Source organism: Nicotiana tabacum, chromosome 7, assembly GCF_000715075.1.
Source record: "Nicotiana tabacum cultivar K326 chromosome 7, ASM71507v2, whole genome shotgun sequence".
NCBI lineage: Eukaryota > Viridiplantae > Streptophyta > Magnoliopsida > Solanales > Solanaceae > Nicotiana > Nicotiana tabacum.
This window is the reverse complement of record NC_134086.1, coordinates 5,929,826-5,953,396: the sequence shown is the minus strand read 5'-3', so window position 1 is coordinate 5,953,396 and position 23,571 is coordinate 5,929,826. Positions and strand designations below refer to the sequence as shown.

At 38.9% G+C, this 23,571-nt stretch overlaps 2 protein-coding genes across 4 annotated transcripts; one reads left to right on the top strand and one right to left on the bottom strand.

The window, feature by feature from the left end:
- Nucleotides 1–938: 938 nt before the first annotated feature.
- On the top strand, nucleotides 939–10,455 carry LOC107761621 (uncharacterized). The gene is made up of 10 exons (XM_075256917.1): nucleotides 939–1,330; nucleotides 7,306–7,465; nucleotides 7,624–7,685; nucleotides 8,159–8,318; nucleotides 8,436–8,556; nucleotides 8,771–8,852; nucleotides 8,958–9,061; nucleotides 9,761–9,839; nucleotides 9,927–9,977; nucleotides 10,058–10,455. Exons 1-10 carry the CDS (start codon nucleotides 1,088–1,090, stop codon nucleotides 10,139–10,141), a joined length of 1,146 nt encoding a protein of 381 aa, XP_075113018.1. The 5' UTR covers nucleotides 939–1,087; the 3' UTR covers nucleotides 10,142–10,455.
- A 335-nt stretch (nucleotides 10,456–10,790) lies between these two features.
- Nucleotides 10,791–15,263, bottom strand: LOC107761620 (transcription termination factor MTERF15, mitochondrial). 3 transcript variants are annotated; one of them, XM_016579859.2, is made up of 3 exons: nucleotides 15,093–15,263; nucleotides 12,562–14,092; nucleotides 10,791–11,765 (listed from the first exon to the last, which is right to left on the bottom strand). In XM_016579859.2, the coding sequence occupies exon 2, from the start codon at nucleotides 14,019–14,021 to the stop codon at nucleotides 12,636–12,638; it is 1,386 nt and encodes a 461-aa protein (XP_016435345.1). In that variant the 5' UTR covers nucleotides 14,022–14,092; nucleotides 15,093–15,263; the 3' UTR covers nucleotides 10,791–11,765; nucleotides 12,562–12,635. The 3 variants fall into 3 exon arrangements, with proteins under 3 accessions (XP_016435345.1, XP_075113017.1, XP_016435343.1); XM_075256916.1 differs by having other exon boundaries at nucleotides 10,791–11,464; nucleotides 15,093–15,248; XM_016579857.2 differs by having other exon boundaries at nucleotides 10,791–11,310; nucleotides 15,093–15,248.
- Nucleotides 15,264–23,571: the final 8,308 nt, after the last annotated feature.

The following is a 23,571-nucleotide window of genomic DNA, read 5'->3' as shown; positions in this document are numbered from 1 at the left end:
TTTCTTAGTTTGCTACTCTAGATTAGTTGTAGATAATAATCTTTAGAAAATCGCTTGAATAAATTAATTGTCTTAGTTTAATTTAGTAAATAGGATTGTAAGTCCGGATATCATATCCACGTGGACTTGTGATTAACTAATTACTAAATTAAACTAACACAATTAATCTATTCAACTACAACTAATCTAGAGTAGCAAACTAGGAAATTAAAGGAAACAAGTCAGCAATATTAGAGACGAATTCAATGAGAGACGACATTCTAGAGCTATGGATTGACTAACAATTCCGTTGAGTCTTCCACTTAAATTGTCTAATTAATTTATTTAATTTATTGATTGACAGGGTTAATACTAATTTTAACATAAAATTTGGGATTACATTTCTCTAGTGATTGATTATGAGTTTATGAATTAGTATTGATATAAATTTTATGCCAAAGTTTAATAATGTTTATTCCATAGTTGATATAATCCTGAAAATATAATTCCTTGATAATTTTTGCGGCTAACCTAAGGACCACTAAAAGTTCACACAAGAGGAGTAGGAATAGAGTCATAAGACTGACCTATATGCTACAAAATGTGTTATTTGAATGAGAATATTCTGTCATCCACATCCTTGACAGTAATGTGTATTACTCTTCTATTTCAAATTTTAATTGCTTTACAATAAATTTTAAAACCACTACTTTTAATATTTCAAGAAAATTGAATTATCGATTTATAAATTTTTTTGTATATGAGTACTAGTGAATTTGTTATGCTTAAGTATACTTAGACGTTTAACTTAAATATATATTAGTATGTTTAATTTCTCAACAAGTGATTGACAATAAATTATCCAAAACTAGGAAAAGATAGATTAGGGGCCCACAAAGGGACCTACAAGATGACACATGGATGATCCAAAACATCTTAGAACAAATGTGTTCTCCTTCTTCACACGTCAATCTAAACCAAATCCACACACTCAAAACCATGAAAAAAACTTCCAAAATTACATAACTAACTTCAATTCCACACTCTGAAACTTCCCTTTTTCCCTCTCTGTTCAATTCTTGATTTATCATACAAAATCATAGAAACAATGCCTGCTTTTACAGCAGCCACAGTTCTTTCACAGTTTTTTACTAGTGATTCTGTTTCCACTCATCATTCTTGTTGTTTTTCAGCTAATTCAAGTCCATTACATGTGAATTTTTCACTTAGTAGTTGTTTGCTCAAAAGGGGTTGTTTGTTAAGTCCTAGAGTTTCAGTTTCTACTGGTAATGCTAAGATTGATGGAGTTGATCAACAATCTTTGGCCCCTGATGAGATCAAACAAGATCGGGTGAGACCCTTTATTCATGTTTAACTCAGTATTTTCACTTTTAATTTATTTGGTATGACAATGACATGAGCTGAGCTGAAGGAGTGAGGATTCATATAGTCGACCCCAACTTGTTTGGAACTAAGACGTAGTTGTTGTTGCTGCTTCTGGGTCTTTTTCTTGGCTGATAAGAAAATTGAGAAAATTTAAGAATCTTGAAATTGAAAAGGATTTTGAAAGTGAAGTCTTGGAACTTAGGAGTCCGGGGTAGATTGTGTATATTGTAAGCAGACCTTGCCCCTACTAAAGATGGTAGAGAAGTTGTTTCCGGAAAACCCTCGGCTTAGGAAAAGTCTTGGAACTTAGGATGAAAAATAAATTAAGCAACTCCATTCATTTTGGTAGTTAATTTGTTAAGGGCACTTACATTCAATTTTTAATTCTTTTCTCCACTGTAATGCTCATGTAAGCAATAACATTTCGTCACCCTGAGTGGATAGTTTATTATGGTTTATCCCTAAATAATGTTTGAGGAGTTTACAGTTTACTTTGTTAATGATAAAGACATCTAATGAATCAAGAAAATGGCAGAAAAGTCATAGACATAGCTGAGTGGAGAAAGACTCGAACCACAATTGGATAAGCCGGATTTAGAGTTAAGAGGAAGTGGATGTTGCGGAAGCCAAATGTATAGAGTGTGAATAAGTCACAACTACTATACCAAAATTTATGACAGCCACCAAATAATAAATAAGACAACAAAGCAACAATAAAGGGAACACCAGAATTTACGAGGTTCGGCTAATTTTGCCTACTCCTCGGACACAACCAATATTTTATTCCACTCCAAAAATACAAGTGAAATAATACTAAAGAGAGAAGATACAAATGTCTTAAACAGATGAGAAGGCAAATGAGAGGTGTGTATAAAACCTAAACATTAAGCCTTCTTTTATAGGGGGAAAATTCCCCCAACTTTTGTTTTCCCACCGATGTGGGACAAACATTTTGTCAAATTCAACAAATCTCCACCTTGGCAAAATTCCACATCTTCAATTTTCTCTCAATAACAAATTTTGGTTGTGTCTTCATCTTCAATTTTCAGTGTTCAACAATGTTGATCAAATCCAAACAATGTTGAAACTTGATCGCAGTCACCACCTTTGTCAGCATATCAGCAGGATTCTCCGTAGTATGAATTTTCTTCACTGTGACTCCACCTTCTTCTATGATTTCTCGTACAAAATGATATCGAACATCAATGTGCTTCGTCCTTGCATGATAAACTTGGTTCTTCGCTAATTGAATAGCACTTTGACTATCACAAAAAATTGTGATACCTTTTTGTTCAACACCAAGCTCCTTTAGCAATCCTTGAAGCCAAATTGCCTCTTTCACAGCCTCTGTAATAGCCATGTACTCTGCCTCTGTTGTAGACAAAGCAACTGTTGACTGCAAAGTAGACTTCCAACTAACTGGTGCCTTTGCAAAAGTAAACACATAACCAGTAGTTGATCTTCGTTTGTCCAGATCACCCGCAAAATCTGAGTCACAATATCCAACTACAGACTGATTGTCTTCCTGCTCAAAAACTAACCCGACATCTACAGTATTATGAATATACCGTAGAATCCACTTCACAGCTTGCCAATGCTCCTTCCCTGGATTGTGCATATATCTGCTAATAACTCCAACAGCTTGTGAAATGTCAGGCCTTGTGCAAACCATTGCATACATCAAGCTACCAACAGCATTTGCGTATGGTACCTTTGACATATACTTTCGTTCAACTTCATCCATTGGCGACATAGTAGTACTTAGCTTAAAATGGGAAGCAAGTGAAGTACTAACTGGCTTAGTCTTGTCATCTATGCCAAAACGTTGAAGTACTCTCTTCAAATATTCCTTTTGAGATAAACATAGTTTCTTTGAACGTCTATCTCTAATTATCTCCATGCCAAGAATTTTCTTTGCCTCACCCAAATCCTTCATCTCGAACTCCTTCTTCAGTTGAATCTTCAACTTATCAATTTCTTCCAAATTTTTGGAAGCTATCAACATATCATCAACATATAGGAGAAGATATACAAAGGAACCATCTTTAAGCTTGTGCAAATACACACAATGATCGTATTTGCTTCTCTTGTACCCTTGCCGCAACATAAACTCGTCAAATCGCTTGTACCATTGTCTAGAAGATTGTTTCAATCCGTACAACGATTTTTCAAGTTTGCACACCATATTTTCTTTTCCAGCAACTTTGAATCCTTCTGGCTGAGTCATGTAGATTTCCTCCTCCAAGTTTCCATGTAAAAACGCAGTTTTTATATCTATCTGAACTAGTTCCAAATCCAATTGTGCTACTAAAGCCAACATAATTCTAATGGAGGAATGTTTTACAACTGGAGAAAACACTTCATTGTAATCAATTCCCTCCTTTTGAGCATATCCTTTGGCCACCAATCTTGCTTTGTAGCGAACATCTACTTGGTTAGGAAATCCTTCCTTCTTTGCAAATACCCATTTGCACCCAATTGCTTTCTTTCCCTTCGGGAGATTGGTCAATCTCCATGTATGATTCTGATGAAGGGACTGTATTTCATCATTCATGGCAATCCTCCACTTATCTTCTTCTGAACTTTGGACAACGTCTTTATAAGTAGTAGGAACATCATCAGCTACAATTGAGGTTGCACAAGCAACCGTCTCTATGAGACGAACAGGTTTCGTTATTGTTCTTTTTGGCCTGCTGGTTGCTATTGATTCAAGTTGTTGTTGAGGTTCCTGAGTTGGAATCTCCTCTACTGGCTCTCCTTCTAGAGGATAATCTTCATTTGTTTCCTCCTCTGCTTCTTGTGTAGGAAAAATAAATTTTCCCTCAAACTCCACCTGCTTAGAAGCACCTTTATTTTGTTTGGTATCTTCTGTTACCTTATTTACCATAGCAGATTCATCAAAGGTAACATCCCTGCTGAATATTACTTTCTTTGTCATAGGACACCATAAGCGATATCCTTTGACTCCAGAAGTAATTCCCATAAAAATAGCCTTCTTTGCCCTTGGATCCAATTTTGACTCCGTCACATGATAATATGCAGTTGAGCCAAACACGTGCAAAGAGTTATAATCTACAGCAGGTTTTCCATACCATTTTTCAAATGGTGTCTTGCCATTAATAGCAGCAGATGGTAAGCGATTAATGAGGTGGCATGCATATGTAATTGCCTCAGCCCAAAATTCTTTGCCCAAGCCAGCATTGGACAACATACACCGTACCTTCTCCAGCAAGGTCCGGTTCATACGTTCTGCCACTCCATTTTGTTGTGGTGTATGTCTAACAGTGAAGTGTCGGACGATGCCATCATTTTCACATACCTTATTGAAATGATCATTTTTGTATTCACCTCCATTGTCTGTGCGAATACACTTGATCCTCCTGCCTATCTGATTCTCCACCATCGTCTTCCATTTGAGAAAAATTCCCAACACTTCATCTTTGCTCTTCATTGTATACACCCATACTCTTCGGGAAAAATCATCAACAAAGGTTACAAAATAGTGCTTCCCACCCAATGAAGGTGTTTTGGAAGGACCCCAAACATCAGAGTGTACATAATCCAAAATGCCTTTAGTATTATGGATCGCTGTACCAAATTTAACCCTTGTCTGTTTCCCTTTGACACAATGCTCACAAAACTCCAAGTTGCAAGCCTTTACTCCTTTTAACAATCCTTGATCTGATAGAGTTTTCAAGGATTTTCCTCCAGCATGTCCCAAGCGCATGTGACATAGCTTGGTTGCTTCTGCCTCTTTGTCGTCACTGGATGTCACTGTCGCTGTCCCAATAACTGTACTGCCATGATAGCGGTACATATTATTATTCTTCCGATTAGCCTTCATTACCACTAGTGCACCGGAGCATACTCTCATCACTCCATTTTCTGCAATGATTTTGAACCCTTTTGATTCCAGGGCTCCCACAGAGATGAGATTCTTCTTCAAATCCGGTACATATCGAACATCTGTCAATGTTCTGATCATTCCATCATGGTTCCTTAATCGTATTGAACCAATGCCATATGAGGTAAGAGGGCTGTTATCCGCTGTGTGGATGACTCCATATTCTCCTTCTTGAAATTCCACAAACCAGTCCCTGTTGGGACACATATGATGGCTACAAGCCGAGTCCATCAACCATATGTCTGATGATGTTAATGACTCTGTTGTAACTAATGAGAAGTCTGAATCATCACAATCAGCTACATTTGAATCCATAATGGCCTTTCCATTATTATATTTGGCCTTATTCTTCAACTTCGGACAGTCTTTCTTCCAGTGCCTTTTTTCTCGACAAAAGGCACATTCATCTTTGCTGGGTCTGGATCTTGACTTGGATCTTCCCTTCTTTGTCCTCGTTTGATTTTGAGGACGACCCCTCACAAATAGTGCTTCTCCTTCTCCGCCCTTCTGTTTTTCTCGCTTTCTTTGTTCATAGCTGTACAAAGCCGAACAAACTTCTCTGAGAGAAACTTCGTCATTTCCATGGAGTAGAGTAGTTTCAAGGTGCTCGTACTCATCAGGAAGTGACGCCAACAACATCAAGGCCAAGTCATCATCATCATAAGTTGTATCCATATTTTGCAAATTTGTAACCAACTTATTGAAACTGGTGATATGTTCATTCATCGTGGTACCAGGAACATAGGTGAAGTGAAACAATCTCTTCTTCATGTACAATTTATTTTGACTGTTTTTCTTCAAAAATTTATCCTCCAGTGCTTTCCATAATCTACTTGCAGAAGTTTCCTTTGTGTATGGATATTTCTGCTCTCTAGCAAGGTAGGATCGAATGGTACCGCAAGCAACACGGTTGAGAATCTTCCAATCTTCTTCTCCAATAACATCTGGTTTCTTTTCTTCAATGGCCAGATCTAGCCCTTGTTGAAAAAGGACATCTAGAACCTCGCTTTGCCACATCCCAAAATGCCCGGACCCGTCAAAAATTTCTACCGCAAATTTCGCATTTGACACAATTCTTGTCATAAGCGAAGATGCCAATGATGACGTATTGTTGACACTTGATGTAGATTCTTCTTGTTTATTATCTCCCATATTTGACACAAATATTATTTAATAGCTGACGACACAAATCAAGATTATTTCCTTTCTGATGTAGAAGATCAGACTAAGCTGCAACTACAGAGCATACTCAGACAGAACCTTGACACAGTTACCAAGATAAATCTTTTCTGATGTGGAACATCAGACTATGCTGCAACCACAGAGCATACTTAGACAGTACCTTGGCTCTGATACCAATTGTTGCGGAAGCCAAATGTATAGAGTGTGAATAAGTCACAACTACTATACCAAAATTTATGACAGCCACCAAATAATAAATAAGACAACAAAGCAACAATAAAGGGAACATCAGAATTTACGAGGTTCGGCTAATTTTGCCTACTCCTCGGACACAACCAATATTTTATTCCACTCCAAAAATACAAGTGAAATAATACTAAAGAGAGAAGATACAAATGCCTTAAACAGATGAGAAGGCAAATGAGAGGTGTGTATAAAACCTAAACATTAAGCCTTCTTTTATAGGGGGAAAATCCCCCCAACTTTTGTTTTCCCACCGATGTGGGACAAACATTTTGTCAAATTCAACAGTGGAGTTAAGTGGTTAAAAGTCCCAGCTTTATCATGGTTCAGATAAGTTTTTGTTGGTTAAGCGCTTGAGCTATCCAAGTAGTGTTGTTTACGACATGATTATGTCCATTGGCCACAATACCCTATTGCTTATGCAACAGTCAAGTGAGATCCTGATATATGCCGTATACATAATGAATATATTTGAAAGATTTTAATTGGATTTCTTTTCGTTTGTTGACTGAGTTGATTCAATGCTTTACATTACCTTGTTCTATACTCCCATTAGATTATTGTGGTTTGAAGTGTATGTAATGTAGTTCTCCTTTACTACAAAGAATTAGAAGTCTGCTGATTGGAAAGCAGCAAAGACATACCGTGAGAGGGGACAGATATATGAGGGCAAGGTTGAAGGCTTCAATGGTGGTGGTTTGTTGATTCGATTTTATTCTCTTGTGGGTTTTCTACCCTTTCCGCAGATGAGCCCTTATTACTCTTGTAAAGGTACTACTTTCAACCTTGATAATCGTTTTAAAATGTTTGGCATCTTCAATTGTATGTCATTTTCAAGGGAATCATAAGCTTAGGAGAACATTTTATCTTCTAGTCAAGATTTAATTCCTAAAGTTTTGTTTATCTTACTTATTTCCCTTACTTTGTAGAACCACAAAAGACCATTCAAGAGATAGCAAGAGACTTGACCGGTTCTGTCCTCTCCGTGAAGGTACTAATGTTAACCACTTAAATACTATTCTTGAGCTTCTTCTCATCTAAAGCATGCTCATTGCCCTTGTAAAATATCCCTCGGTTTGAACTTAATGCATCTTGAAGATTTGGAACTTAGAATTTAGATGCCACATTATAATCTCTAGTGCTTAAGGTTTGCAGAATTTTGCAAAGTTCCAAGAAGCTAATATTTCCTTTTCGTGAATCTCACATAGGATAGCTACTTGTAACTTGCACAGTTGCCTAAGTTCAAGCATGATGTAAAAATGGAACCTTTTTCACAGTTAAACTTACTGTGCCATGATTCTTTTGCTGTTTCTGGATCCATTCATAATCCATTTCGATAACGTAGTTCTTTCCTTCCATTAGTCATAGTATTTAAGAAAATCTTGTTGTGTTCTTGGAGTTAGTTTCTTTATCTTGACTTTCCTTTACGATTCAAATATCAGTTAACCTTTAGTCTGCTGTCAGGTAATCCAAGCTGATGAGGACAAAAGAAGGTTGATATTCTCTGAAAAGGACGCTAGCTGGTTGAAGTTTTCTAATCAAATTAATGTAGGTGACATTTTCCAAGCGAGGGTCGGTTCAGTAGAGGATTATGGTGCTTTTGTTCATCTGCGCTTCCCAGATGGTACTTTTTCATAAGAGACAGACTTCCCGTCTGGATACATTTTAAGCCTGACTATTCCGGTACTTATGTCAATCTTCGAATCAACTAGGAGTAATTCTTATCTACTATGTGATGCAGGATCATATCACCTTACCGGGCTTGTCCACGTCTCGGAAGTTTCTTGGGATTTAGTTCATGATGTGAGAGACATCCTTACAGAAGGTGATGATGTGAGGGTCAAAATCATAAATATAGACAGGTATTTTATCATGATGATGCTTACGTAGGTGTGTCGTCTAGTACTGCTAGCAAACGTTTTCTTTAAACAATATCGCCTGCTGAGATAGAACTTGATAGGCTGAGATGTGTACCGCGTCTGCCATATGATTGAATTCGAAGGCAGTGATTGATTTTAATTCCTTTATTTTCTCGCCCGGTCTCTTTCAATTTCACAATACATGAACACATTGCAGAGAAAAATCTAGGATTACTTTGTCAATTAAACAGTTGGAGGAAGATCCATTGCTGGAAACTCTGGACAAAGTAATTCATAAGGTGAGATGTGCAAATGATAGAATTTTGGTGTCGCCTCCTTCTTGAAATCTAAATTTTTTCTCTAGCTGCGTAATACTGTTACTGATGAATTACAACACTTTGCAGGAAGCATCCGTCGACACTAATTCCTTGGATTCGGATGGCAACTTTGTTATTGAGCCTCTTCCAGGGCTTGAAACAATAATTGAAGAACTAATGCAAGAGGATGGGTATGTTTGAAGTTTAATTCTTGGCATTAAGTCTTTCATTAGGCTATTATATGATGATGTTATTAGACCTATTTGCTTGAACGGTTTTCTGTTCATAAATCTATTACAAATTGTCTCCTTTTGTTCTCGAATGTCTTGGTAAGTATTTGCTCATCTTCCGTAGTGAGGTTATGAGCTGATTAATTCATCATTTGAAAATAAAATTTAGAGACCTAGAGATTAATTAGAAAACTTCAACTCCATTGCTACGACGTGAATCCTTGTAAGTGCTCGTGCCATGTTATGGAAATTGAAGATGAATCCATAAGCGATACCACTTCTCATTAAGACCATGATATGGTCCCTTGACATTACCACTATAAACAAGCGTGGTGGTCTAAGTTGGACGAGGACTTGACATAAACGAATCATTTGGTAACATCGGATCTGATGTTTAGAACTTGAATGAACACTATGGCTTCATCATTTCTCCAAACAATCATAGATGTAAATCTCTTATCCCATAGGAGTAACTCTCAGGAAGCTTCGTTAAAAACATCTCTTTTATTAAATTGGCCTATATTTTGATTCTTCATTCATGCTCTTCCTTGTATATATACCATTATCTGCACTAATTTAGCACATCGAATAATTATACACGACAGTTTTCACTTGATTATTGAAGCAAATCTGACAAAGTTGTGTGTTTTTGTTCAATAGCATATATGATGTGACAATTACTCGACAAGGATTTGAGAAGCGAGTCGTTTCACAGGATTTACAGCTTTGGTTGTCGAATGTAAGTTGTGTCAAACATAAACCAAATGTGATTCACAGTATTTATGCACAATAGATTTCCAATCTTCTCTGTTATGGCATCCGACAGGCACCAGCTTCTGGAGATCAGTTTACTCTACTTGCTCGGGCTGGAAGACAGGTATCATCTTTCACCTCACGTTTTCCCCCTTCTACAACCCACGCCGCCTTTTCCAGTCTAAAATGATCATTTATGATCAGGTGCAAGAAATACAACTGACAACATCACTTGATCAAGAAGGAATAAAAAGGGCTCTACAACGGGTCCTAGAACGTGTACCATAAGTCGTATCTAAGAGCTCCAGGATTACAGCAAAACATGTAAACCGCAATATATAAAGTTAACGGGAGAAGCTCACATAGTTCGTTATTTCAAGTTGCCCAGGAATTGTACAGAACAGTACTTCAAGAAGATGTACAAAACAAAACTTATGGAATCACATTTTTCAGATATAGTTCTTATAAGCTAAAGGACCTACGAGCTGCCCCCTGCGATTTGTGTTAATAGACATGATAACATGAACTCATATGCAATTTCTTGGTACATTGCTACCCATGTTAAACTTGATTCTTTTTTCTGCACTTCTTTGTTTCCGGAATTTGTTACTGTTTTGTTAATCTTCAATTTGCTGAAGGTTGAGACCTCTCATTATGCTCTACATTACATAATAATCTCCAGACTTACTTTCTCTACATTACAATTTATTTCTCTGTTATGTTATCTACTCCTATTGTTTTATAACCACTTTTGATGTTTTTGTTTATAGAAATGCAAAGCATTAAACTAGAAAATTATATGGACTGGTCAGATTTTCGTTGAAAGAGGCAGAATTTCTACGAATTTTCTGCAACTCGTTAACAACAGGTGCAGAAATACATATATAACACTATATTTAAGTTAACATTATACATACAACATTCTACTGCGTCTCAATTCTAAAATTTAAACTATATACTGTATATAATAAACACAATGAAGAAAACAATGTATTTACATTAAATAAATCCTAGTATCTATTATAACAACACAGATGAATCCTATGCCCTCATCAGAACATCTTCTATTTCTCTGTAGCCAAATGTTCCACATAATGCATATAGGGGCTGTTCTCCAAATCTTTTCATATTCCCAGCCAACTGTGCTTGCCAACTTAAGAGTAGACCCTGTACATTGGCATGACCATTGCACCCCAAACAGACATAAAATTACTGATCAAACCTGCCAAGAAAATTCACGATGAAGTAATAAATGGATCGGTCGACTCTACAGCCTTTTTCACACAAGAAACACCAGCTGCACTTTACAAAGCCTCTCTTCTGAAGAAAATCTTGTGTTAAGTATGCATTTCTTGAAGCCACCCATCCAACACAAGCACAACTTCTGTTGGTGCTTTAGTCTTCTATCGTTGAAATTTCCCAATCGTTGAAATTCCTGCTGAACTATAGCTGCTACCCTGTTTCATTGTAACAATTAGCGACAAAGCAATTCTTGTTCACTGTGGTGCAATAAAGAACGGCGAAATTAACTTTAAGTTTCTCTGAATGCAGCCAATTATCATCCCAGAATTTGATCTTAGCACCATTCCCAACTTCCAGCTTGATGTTCAACTGATATTCACCCAGCCAAAACAAGCAAACATTATTTTTTTTTTTGTTAAGAGGGAAACCCGCAGCCGCTACACTTGGTGTGCACTGGGTAAACCTCCCCCTGTGTAATAGCCTGTAAACCACACAGGGGAGGTAATCCGCACTAGGCAAGCTATGTGCGACAAGCTCAACCCAGAAGGCATTGAGGGGGACTCGATCCCAAGTCATCCAGCCCTCCAAACCAACTGGGCAACCCCGAAGGGTCTAACAAGCAAACATTATATCATGCACATCTTGATCCCTCTTTCAGCTGCGGCAAAGACTGGGACGAGAAGAAGAACAAATATTATGATAAACAAGAAGAAAAAACTAATAATTGAATGAGAAAGCACATCTAATCCTTTTAATGGACAAGAGCAGTTAACTTTTCACAGTTAATCCTTTCGAATAAAGTATTGTTCCTTATTTATTTTTTTAAAAAGTCCTTTTGTGGTAAGAATAATTAAATGCGGAAATGGAAAATGTTACAAGTACCAGTTGAAAAAGGAGTATAGCTAGAAAAAAACATAAAAACACAACCCTTGCTGATGCTAAAATGAGTTGTAACGAGTAGTATGTGGGTATGTTCTATATTTGATGTAAAAACCATGTCACCTCCTTAAAAATTATTTTGCAACAGAATTGAAAGATTGATATATTCTACTTAAACTTGGAACCAAATGATGGATATGACAAGTATATAGACCTATCAAAATTCCAAGTTTTTAAGACTACAGAACTAAAAACTTTGGAAACAAAGAACAGCGGTTTTGTATTCGGTTCTAATTCTGAAAGAGAGGATATGAACGAGCCTGCGCAGGTTTATCTGATGATGTTAGTGGCAGTATTATACAGGAGCCAAAAGAGGCACATAGCCAGCTAAAAAAATGCTCCTATTTACCTCCCAGCAAATCTGCATCTTCTTGATGCCTTATCAATGTTACTTACTTCATCTTTAAAAAACATTACAAAGAAATTTATAAAACTAAAGGGATTGTAGAAAAATTGCAACTACAAAACAGAACATCACACCACAACGGCATTAAGGAAAAGCATATGAATAAGGATGGGAAACATACCTTAGAAAAGGATCTTCCAAGAGAATGCTACATAGATCTATTTTCAGGTAGAATTTAGAGGAAGGATCCAGAACTCACGCCAACGAATCCATATACGACTTAATGTTCATAATATCTTCTTTGGACTTTGGATTATTTTGTGGTTTGAAAAGCTTCCACATTCCCACTGGATGTTGACTTCTCACTTCAGCATTTCTTGCAAATCTTCCATATATTGTTTCACACTCTGGATAAGGCTTGACATATAAGTTATAAAATTTCATTCTACTAGGTTTAATCAACTCCCTCAATCCCACCTCATCACCAAGTCCACCTATTGATCTTAAATTGTCAATTACCTCGAATCTTGGTAGAATATGTTTCTCAAAATTCACCCCCAGGTACTCTGGAACGTCAACAAGACATTGAATATCAACTTTCATCACGTGCACTAAAAACTGAATCTTCTTCTCAACATCCTCTACACAATAAAGTATCACTCTGGGCTCTTTCCATACCACAGCATAAGCGTCCCTTAAGTTTAACCCATGACTGCGTAAGCAATCAACCCTTAGTTTCACCTCGTACCCAGCCTTAAAAGCTCCCTCATGAAAAATATCCTCCTTAATAGATTCCCTACATTTCAAACTCTTAAGCAGCTCCAAACACCGCGATAATTCCCCAACTTCCAATGCAAGAATTCTAGGATCTCTTAGGACATGTTTCTTGATCACCTCCATGTTAAAGCCCAGAACTTTAAATTCATCAAGCAATCGCTTAAACTTATTTTGAATCCCAAAGGCCAAAACACCTGGATAGACGCAGAGAATGCGATCAAATCCAACCTTGTCAATCCTAAAGGCATCAACGACGAATTCAAAACAGTCATGAATCTTGTCTGCAGCCATCATAGTTACCATGGGATGTGTCTCCAAAACCTTATTTACAGTAATATCACTAACCCCTAAATCTTTGAGGCATCTCAGAGACCCCAAAACACAATCATAATCTAGTTCAAACTTCACCGAGACCTCCAGAATATTCCGCACAGCCAAGGAGGATAAATTGGATCCCTCTTCTAATCCTTGGATGCCTCCTTCCCATTTCTTTATAGCATCATATTCTAGAACCCTGGGGCAACTATTTATCACGGACACAAGGAATTCTTGAGATGGTTTCAAGGATAATAGAATCTTTAGAGATTTTTCTATTTTGATGGGGTTTAGATTTAGTAAACGACAATTCTTCTCGAGAAAATTCGTAAGTTCTAGAGCTGGAAAACCATATCTTTTAAGAAGACTAGACACCGCAATGAGATTTCTTTGGGGGGAACTTTCTTGGAATTGTAGAGGATATTGATATTGGGATATCCGTTTTGCAACTGTTGGGTTAGTGCAAAAATAGCGGCGACTTGGATTTGGAATTAGAGTAGCGGGATTGGAAAATGACGTGAAAAAGGATCTGATAATCCTAATGGTCATGGTTTCAGCTGGTTAGTAAGTACTAAAAGGTGTTTGATCAATCATCTGCATTCAAACATTGCATTGCTAGCCTGAAACAATTGACTCAACACGTTAATATAAAATGTGGTGCTAGTGAATGGTTAAGAAACAATTGTCAGATTATGCGAGTGTGTGTGTGTGTGAATATAACTGCACATTTAGCTACCCTGGAACACGTTTGAATTGCATCTTTCCACCTAGTTCTGCAGTTTAGTCACATATTAGCTCAACACCACCCCCAACTAGGAATATCATGACTTCCACATTCATAGTCTGTCAGTGATTCACATAATTTTTCCCTTTTTTGTAGTATGGAACAGACAGATATGTCACTCAACTCACATGTAAAAATTGAATACAACAACAATAACTACTATACCTTAGTCCCAAACAAGTTAGAATCGGTTATATGAATCATGACTACGTCATTTAAGCTCAACTCATATCATCATCATACACATGTAAAAATCGAATAAGCCAAAGTATTCAAATACTATCATTTTCAAAGACTTATATACCTCCCTAATCATCGGCAGATAAATGAGAACAGTCCTTTTTCTTCTTTTCCTTTTCTATCGCATATATACATATCTCAACCGTTTTTAACTTACACCTAGGGGTGTCAAATAGGCGGATACGAAAATAAACGGGTCAAATTTAATTGGGCTAAAATGGGTGGGTCAATACACATATAATACTTCCACTACAATCTCAAACTTTTGTTTGGTCGGCGATATGAATCCTCAGTTCTTTAAAAAAGCTAAATCCACATAAAATCAGCAAGGGGTAAAATAAAAAATAAATTGCAAGACCCAGCAGGCCACCAAGTTTGAAGCTTTACTAAACAAATTGCAAAAACCTGGAACCAAAGGTTGGATTTTTTAAAAATTTATGTTCGTTTAGGATTTAAAGACTGAATATTTGATTCGACAATCTGAAAATTAAAAAAAAAAAAAACAAAACAGTATACAAATTGCAAAACTCTGATTTTTTTTTTATTTATACAGAAAATAAAAACAGAAATAGATTCTAAACTATATATACAATTACCTTGACAAAAAAGATCCAAACTGTGATCTTCAAACAGGGAAAAGAGAAAGAACCAGAATGCCTGCCTCTGTGTGTGTATGTATGAGAGAGAGAGAGAAAGAGAGAGAGAGAGAGCAGGTATTAGCGGAAAAAGAAACGGAAAGAAAAATAGAGAAAACGAAAAAGTACCTCGTATTAAAAATATATTTGCACCACGTTTTTGAAATATATACCTACACTACTGGAAATGGAACAAAAGTACCCTTAGTTTGGCTTTTGTTTCAATATTGATCCAGTGCTGTTAAAATAGTTGCTCAATTTTGCCCCTTAAACTATTGGAAATATAGACAAAGTACCCTCTATTTGGTTTTTGGTGCAATATTGACCCAGTCCTGTTAAAATAGTTGCTCCATTTGTCCCTTAAACTATTGGAAATATAGAAAAGTACCCTTCTATTTGTTTTCGGTGCAATATTGACCCAGTGCTGTTAAAATAGTTGCTCCATTTTGCCCATTAAGCTATTGAAAATATAGAAAAAGTACACACTATTTGGTTTTTGGTGCAATATTGACCCATTGCTGTTAAAATAGTGGCTCAATTTTAACCCTTAACGTATTGGAAATATAGAAAAGTACCCTTCTATTTGTTTTCGGTGCAATATTGACCCAGTGCTGTTAAAATAGTTGCTCCATTTTGCCCATTAAGCTATTGAAAATATAGAAAAAGTACACACTATTTGGTTTTTGGTGCAATATTGACCCAGTGCTATTAAAATAGTGGCTCAATTTTAACCCTTAAACTATTGGAAATATAGAAAAGTACCCTTCTTTTTTATTTTCGGTGCAATATTGACCCGGTGCTGTTAAATAGTGGCTCAATTTTTCCACTTAAGCTATTGGAAATATAGCAAAAGTACCCTTGTTTTGTTTTGGTGCAATATTGACCCAGTGCTATTAAATAGTGGCTCAATTTTAACCCTTAAACTATTAGAAATATAGAAAAAGTACACTTCATTTGGTTTTTGGTGTAACATTGACTTATTTGTGATGACCCTACATGTCATCATGCCACATAGGCGCCATTTAGCATATATTAATGCCACGTGGAAGCTTACATAGGAGAAAAAATAGCATTTGTGAGAAGATTCTAGAGAAGTATAGACATTTTCCTTTGGAAGACCTTAGATCCCTATGGATTTGCTAGGAAAATCCTTAGAATCTTTTAAGCTTGTAAAGAATTCTAGAGAAAGCCCTTATCTTATAAATATTAAGGACTTGTATAACAATTAATATTTACACACTAGCCCCTAGGAGACTAGTATATAAATGGGGGAGGGGAGGGAGGAGGAGGGGGGGAGGGAGCATTCATTTGTATTTCACCAAGCAAACAATTCAAGTTTTCTCTAATACAAAACTTCCTTTAATAATTCTCTTGTATTGTTTCTACCATTCTCTTAGCGATCTTGAGTGTAGTAAGGCTGACTTGGCATAGCAAGAACGTGGGCAAGTTATGCAAGATCGTGAGCGAGTTGTCAAGTGTCGCACGTGTACTTAGTTAACGAGTAAGGACGTGACAACGTGGTATCAGAGCAAAGGTTGCAACTAAGGGAATGGCAAACGACAGAGAAATTAACGCTGCCAACACCCAAGCCAATGTCATCCAAGATGCTGCTGGCAAGAGTGGCCATAACAAAAAGAGGAATGCCACCAACAAGAGCCATGAGGTGCTACCCGAGGTTGTGTCAAACGAAGGGCTCACATCCCAAGAACCATCTGCCACTAAGGTGAGCGAGGATGGAGTGGAGGTCCTGCCCGAGGACATCTCACTCGGTAAAGAGTGGGTGATGAAGATGAACGCGGGGATGGACGACGTGGTGATCTTTGGCCAACGCTTGGGAATGTAGACCCTTAGCGTTCTTGAGGGGCATAATCTTGAAGAGATTGAGAGTATCCGAAATGACTTGGAGGGGTGTACACAGACTGAGATGGAACTAAGGCAAACCATCACTGCCTTAGAATGCAGACTCGTGGAGGCTTTGGGTACTATCGATGCTATGAAGGAAAAGATAGAGTCACTCGAGGAGAATGTTAGTGTTGGTATGACCGAGGCAGCCAACAATGTTGTGGTGATGAGGGATCCCAAGATCGAGGCTCTCAAACCCCGATGTTCAAAAGTGTTCATGATGCACAAGAAGTGAAAAACTTCCTTTGGCACTTGGAGAACTACTTCAGGCACGACAAAGTGAGGGACGACGAGGCCATGATCAACACTGCAGTGTTGTACCTCTTAGAGAATACCTTGCTATGATAGAGAAGGAAGATGACCGGCGTGGATAAAGGTATATGTACTATTAGCATGTGGGATCTGTTTAAAGTCGAGTTCAAGCGACAGTTCTTTCCAAACAATGTCTTGTATGAGGCAAGGCGCAAACATGGGAATTGAAGCAAATAGGGAGCATACGTGTCTATGTCAAGGAGTTCACTACCCTTATTATTCAAATCCCCAACCTGACCAACGATGACTTGTTGTTCCACTTCATGGACGGGTTGCAAAATTGGGCTAAGCAGGAGATACAACACCGACATGTCACAAATATAGACCAAGCCATAGTGGAGGCTGAATCATTGATGGATTTCAGGCATGAAAAGCATGACAAAGGCAAAGAATCATAGTTTAACAATGTCAAAGGTGGGGGAGACCATGGCAAAGTCAAGGAGATACAACAACAATACTACAAAACTCAAGATTCCAAAACGTCGAGTGGCCGTCAGGGCTACGCCGAGAAGAAGGCACAGGCCGAGAAGAAGGGATGTTACATATGCGGAGGGCCGCACAACTTCAAGAATTGTCCCGACCTAAAGATCCTCAGCGCCATGGTCCGTGAACGGAAGGAGAAACCACAAGAAGAGAGTTCAAGAACCGCATAGCTGGGTATGATCGGATTATGCGGTGCTGTCACGAAGCAATCTATCTAACCTATCGAGAATAGAAATCAGTACGTGAATCTCACCATCAACAACAAGCCTGCTCGTGCAATGGTGGATAGTGGAGCAATTCATAATTTCGTGACTGCGGCTACTGCAAAGAGACTATAATTAAAGCTTGCTCCAACCAACTCTCGCGTTAAGACTGTGAATGCCGAGGTACAAAATGCTCGTGGGGTAGCTAATGGAGTTGGTGTCAAATTGGGAACTTGGAAAGGTATGACAAACTTTACCATAACCGCTATGGATATCTTTGACATCATATTGGGGCAAGAGTTCTTTAGACATTGTCATACTTTGATCGATCCCTACCTCCAACATCTCTTGGTTATGGAACGAGAAGGAGCTTGCATGGTACCTACAGTGACTATGACACACGGACAGATCCAAGCACAACTCTCAGCTATGCAGGTTGTTAAGGGGATCAATAAGGGGGAGCCGACGTTCGTGGCAACCATCGCAAGTCTGGAGGAAGATAAGAGTTTTCAAGAGACATTGTCGCCTTGCATAGAGAAGTTGCTTGAGGAAAACAAAGATGTCATGCCCTAGGAGTTGCCTAAGCACTTGCCACCTAGGCGAGAAGTGGATCACAAGATTGAGTTGGAGCCCGGGGCTTAGCCACCCGCATTTCCCCCATATCTTATGGCATCGCCCAAGCTAAAGGAGCTCAGGAAACAATTGAAAGAGATGCTAGATGCTAGTCACATTCGCCCATCAAAGGCACATTTTGGCACACCGGTATTATTCCAGAATAAGAAGGATGGATCGTTGCGCTTATGCATAGACTACCGTGCACTTAATAAGGCCACATTGAAGAATAAGTACCCGATCCTACTCATTACTGACTTGTTCGATAGATTTGAGCAAGCCAAGTACTTTACCAAGGTGGATCTTCGCAAGGGCTAATACCAGGTTCGTATTGCAGAAGGGGATGAGTCGAAGACTATATGTGTGACGAGATATGGAGCCTTTGAGTGGTTGGTGATGCCTTTCGGCTTAACCAATGCACCCATCACATTTTGCACCCTTATGAACAAGATATTTCATCCCTACCTTGATCAGTTTGTGGTAGTCTACCTAGACGACATAGTCATCTACAACAACACATTGGAGGAGAATATGAAGTAATTAAGGAAGGTTTACCAAGTCTTGCGGGAGAACAAGCTATACATCAAAAGGGAGAAATGCGAGTTTATACAATCAAAGGTGCACTTTTTAGGCCATGTTATTAGCAATGGCGAGCTACGCATGGACGAGGCTAAGGTATGTGCTATCTAGGAGTGAGAGGCACCTATAAAGGTAACTGAGTTGAGATCCTTCCTTGGCCTTGTTAACTACTATCGTCGGATCATCAGTAGCTACCCATCAAAGGCCACACCATTGACCGAGTTACTAAAGAATAACAAGCTATGGGTTTGGACGAAGCATTGTCAAAGGGCGTTTGAAGGCCTCAAGACAGTTGTAACAGAGGAGCCAGTCCTGCCGTTACCTGACTTTGCCAAGACATTTGAGGTGCATACAGATGCCTCATACTTTGCCATTGGGGTGTCCTAATGTAGGATAAACATCCCATAGCATTTGAGAGCTGCAAGTTAAATGAGACGGAGTGGCGTTACACAGTGCAAGAGAAAGAACTGACTGCCATTGTGCATTGCCTTCGTACATGGAGACACTATTTTCTCGAGTCGAGGTTCGTGGTCAAGACCGACAATGTAGCTACTAGCTACTTTGAGACACAGAAGAAGCTCACACCCAAACATGCTAGGTGGAAGGATTTCTTGACCGAATTTGATTATGTGCTGGAGTATAAGTCGGGCAAAGGTAACATTGTAGCCGATGCCTTGATTCGGAAAACCGAGCTTGTTGCAATCACTTCAACAAGATGGGACATTCGTGAGGCAATAAAAGAAAGTATGCAACATGATCCAGTAGCCAAACAACTTATTGAGTTAGCCAACCAGGGCAATACAAGACATTTTTGGGTTGAAGACGGCCTACTTCTTGCCACAGGTCGGCGGGTCTACGTACCTATGTTTGGAGACATTAGACGACGGATCATAAGGGAGAGTCATGACACAATATGGGCTGGTCATCCAGGCTAACGTCGCACTAGGGACTTGGTTGAGTCAATCTACTATTGGCCACGCATGCGAGATGATATAAAGTGTTATGTGTAGACCTGTCTTGTCTGTCAACAGGACAAGGTTGAGCAACAACAACCTGGATGACTTTTGGAGCCACTACTAGTTGCTGAGCGTCCATGGGAGAGCATGACTATGTACTTTATCACTTGCCTACCGAAGTCCAATGGTTATGGTACTATTATGGTGGTCGTGGATAGATTTTCCAAATATGCCACCTTCATGCCCACCTCACCAGGTTGCACTGCCAAGGAAGCCACCAAGCTATTCTTTAAGAATGTGGTGAAGTACTAGGGCTTACCAAGGCATATTATCAGTGATCGAGACCCCTGTTTTACTGGAAACGTTTAGAGAGAGTTATTCGACATACTTGGCACAGAACTACACTTTTCTACTAGTTTCCACCCGCAGATAGATGGACAAACGGAACGGGTCAATGCCTTACTAAAATGCTACTTGAGGCATTATGTAAGCGCACATCAGAAAGATTGTGCAAGGCTCTTAGAGATTGCCCAATTCTCTTATAACTTGCAGCGGAGTGAGTCCACGGGGCGACACCATTTGAGCTAGCCACAGGCCAACAACCACAAACTTCAAATTCATTACCAACCACGTTCGATGGAAAGAGTTCGGGGGCTTATCATATGGCCAAAGAATGGGGGGAACAACTTGACACTGCTAAGTCCTACTTGGACAAGGTAGCTAAGAAGATGAAATGCAGACCGTAAATGGTGTCCCCCTGACTATAGAGTTGGGGATATGGTCATTGTGAAGTTTAACCCAAGACATTTCAAGGCACTACGAGGCATACATCAGAATCTGATTCGCAAGTATGAGGGGCCATTTAAGATCATTTCCATGGTAGGGAAGATCTCATACAAGCTTGACATGCCATCGTATCTTAAGATCTATCATGTCTTCCATGCTAGCATGGTTAAGCCATATCATGAAGATAAGGATGATCCGAGTAAGATCCAATCAAGTCGAGCGACTATTACTATCACCGCCTCACATGACCGGGAAATTGAGGCTATTATTGATTAGTAGGCCAGGCGAAAACAAGGACAGAAAGCCACTGCAATGTTCCTCGTCCATTGGAAGGGGCAATCTTCGGAGGAGGCCACGTAGGAACGATATGAGGACTTATGGCAATTCAAAGATAAGATCCGAGAGTTTATGCAGCAACATTGCGCCGCAGTCGTCGCAACATTAGGCGGGGAGAGTGTGATGGCCCTCCATGTCATCATGCCACATAGGCACCATTTAGCATATATTAATGCTATGTTGAAGCTCACATAAGAGGAAGAATAGCATTTGTGAGAAGATTCTAGAGAAGTATGGACATTTCCTTTGGAAGATCCTAGATCCCTATGGATTTGCTAGGAAAGTCCTTGGAATCTTCTAGGCTTGTAGAGAATTCTAGAGAAAGCCCTTATCTTGTAAATATTAAGGACTTGTGTAACAATTAATATTTACACACTGGCCCCTAGGAGACTAGTATATAAAGGGGGGAAATTGATTTGTATTTCACCAAGTAAATAATTCAAGTTCTCTATAATACAAAACTTTTTTTAACAATTCTCTTGTGTTCTTTCTACCATTCTCTTAGCGATCTTAAGTATAGTAAGGCTGACTTGGCATAGCAAGAACGTGATCAAGTTGTGCAAGATCGTGAGCCAGTTGTCAAGTGTCGCACGTGTACTTAGTTAACGACTAAGGACGTGACACATTGTTGTTAAAATATTGGCTCAATCTCACCCCTTAAACTATTGAAAATATAGCAAAAGTACCTTTGGTTTGGTTTTTGGTGCAATATTGACCCAATGCTGTTAAAATAAGGGCTCAATTTTGTCCCTTAAACTATTAGAAATATAACGAAAGTACCATTCGTTTGGCTTTTGGTGCAATATTGACCTAGTGCTGTTAAAATACAACCTCAATATTTGGATAAAAAGAGAGAGATTATGTGTTAGGAAATGTTTAACACATTTTCAAGGCACTATAACTGTTACGCTGCGCCTTCCTGAGATTCTTTGGAAGGGCGACGTAAGGCTAAGTAATCGATGCCAGTGCGATTGTTGTCCGCCAACTAAGGTCCCCTCCGTACACTAGACTAGATTGTCAGTGCCGTACGGGAAAACCAATGTTATGAGAAACTGAGAGAGCAGAAAAAAGAATTAAGAATGAAATAAAGCTTGATTGCATTAATTGAAAGCTATTACAGAAAAATAACACAATGTCGGGGGAGAGAGACACCAGTACAGAAAATTGTTTGCTTGCTAGAAAGTTTGATTGTTTGATCCCCCTTAATAATGCTTAAAAAAATAAATCAAAGTTACATGACTTGACCTAAATAATATGTAAAAGCACACTGAAAGAAAATGCAGTAAAGCTACTCTATATTTACAATGTAAAGGACTTAGTCTTCTACAAAGTAAAAACAAGTCTGTTGGCAGTAACTTTGTCTTTAGCAGCATGGTCTGCACACAAGGCGTCGTCTGCACGCGCAGTGCTGTTGGCATCTGCCTGTGACTGGGCGCTGGTGATGGCTATCAGTGGGGCGACAGAGGCACATGCGCGCTTGTCACTTGGAGCTGCCGAGACTACGGGGGCAACCGTGGCGCTGGGTGTTGGAAGGCTTGCCAGGACGCCACAAGTTGCGTCCAAGGGGTCATGGGGAATGGCTGGAAAGTGGCCCATGACATTCTCCCCTACCTGAGTTGGCGACGTCCTCGGTGCCTTACTTGCAAGATAATCATCAATTAGGCTCTTATAGTCTTTGAGGTTTGTTCCCCTCTCCCAGGTATTCTCCTTTGCGTCACATCCCTGCCATTTCACCAAGAACTCTTGGTGATCTTTCCTTGAGACGTGAATCACTCGATCATCAAGAATAGCTTCAGCACGTTTTTCCCAGTTTAATTAGGCCCTCAAATACTTGGTATTGTGAGTTGGCTTCGTGAAGGATCATCCATATATTCCCGAAAATATTTCAGGAGACTGACATGGAAAATGGGATGGATTTTCCACCAAGCTGGGGTATCCACCCGGTATGCAACTTTCCCAATGCGCCTTTCAAGGTCCAATAGACTTTTGCATTAGGCGAGAGTCATTGTCACGACCCAAACTGATGGGCTGCGACAGGCACCCGGTACCTTACTCAACCGAGTACCAACGTAATATATCTTTCGTATCATACTATCATAGGTAATTGAGCCGGAGAAGCTGTCGTGAGAAAAGTAGAATAAAACATGAGGAAATACTCAATATAGGGTGACCCAACTTGATATACCGACTTATACATATGACGTACTGGCCTATAATTCCATACCAGTATCCGTATACATGATATATGTCTACAAGCCTCTAAGAGTAGAT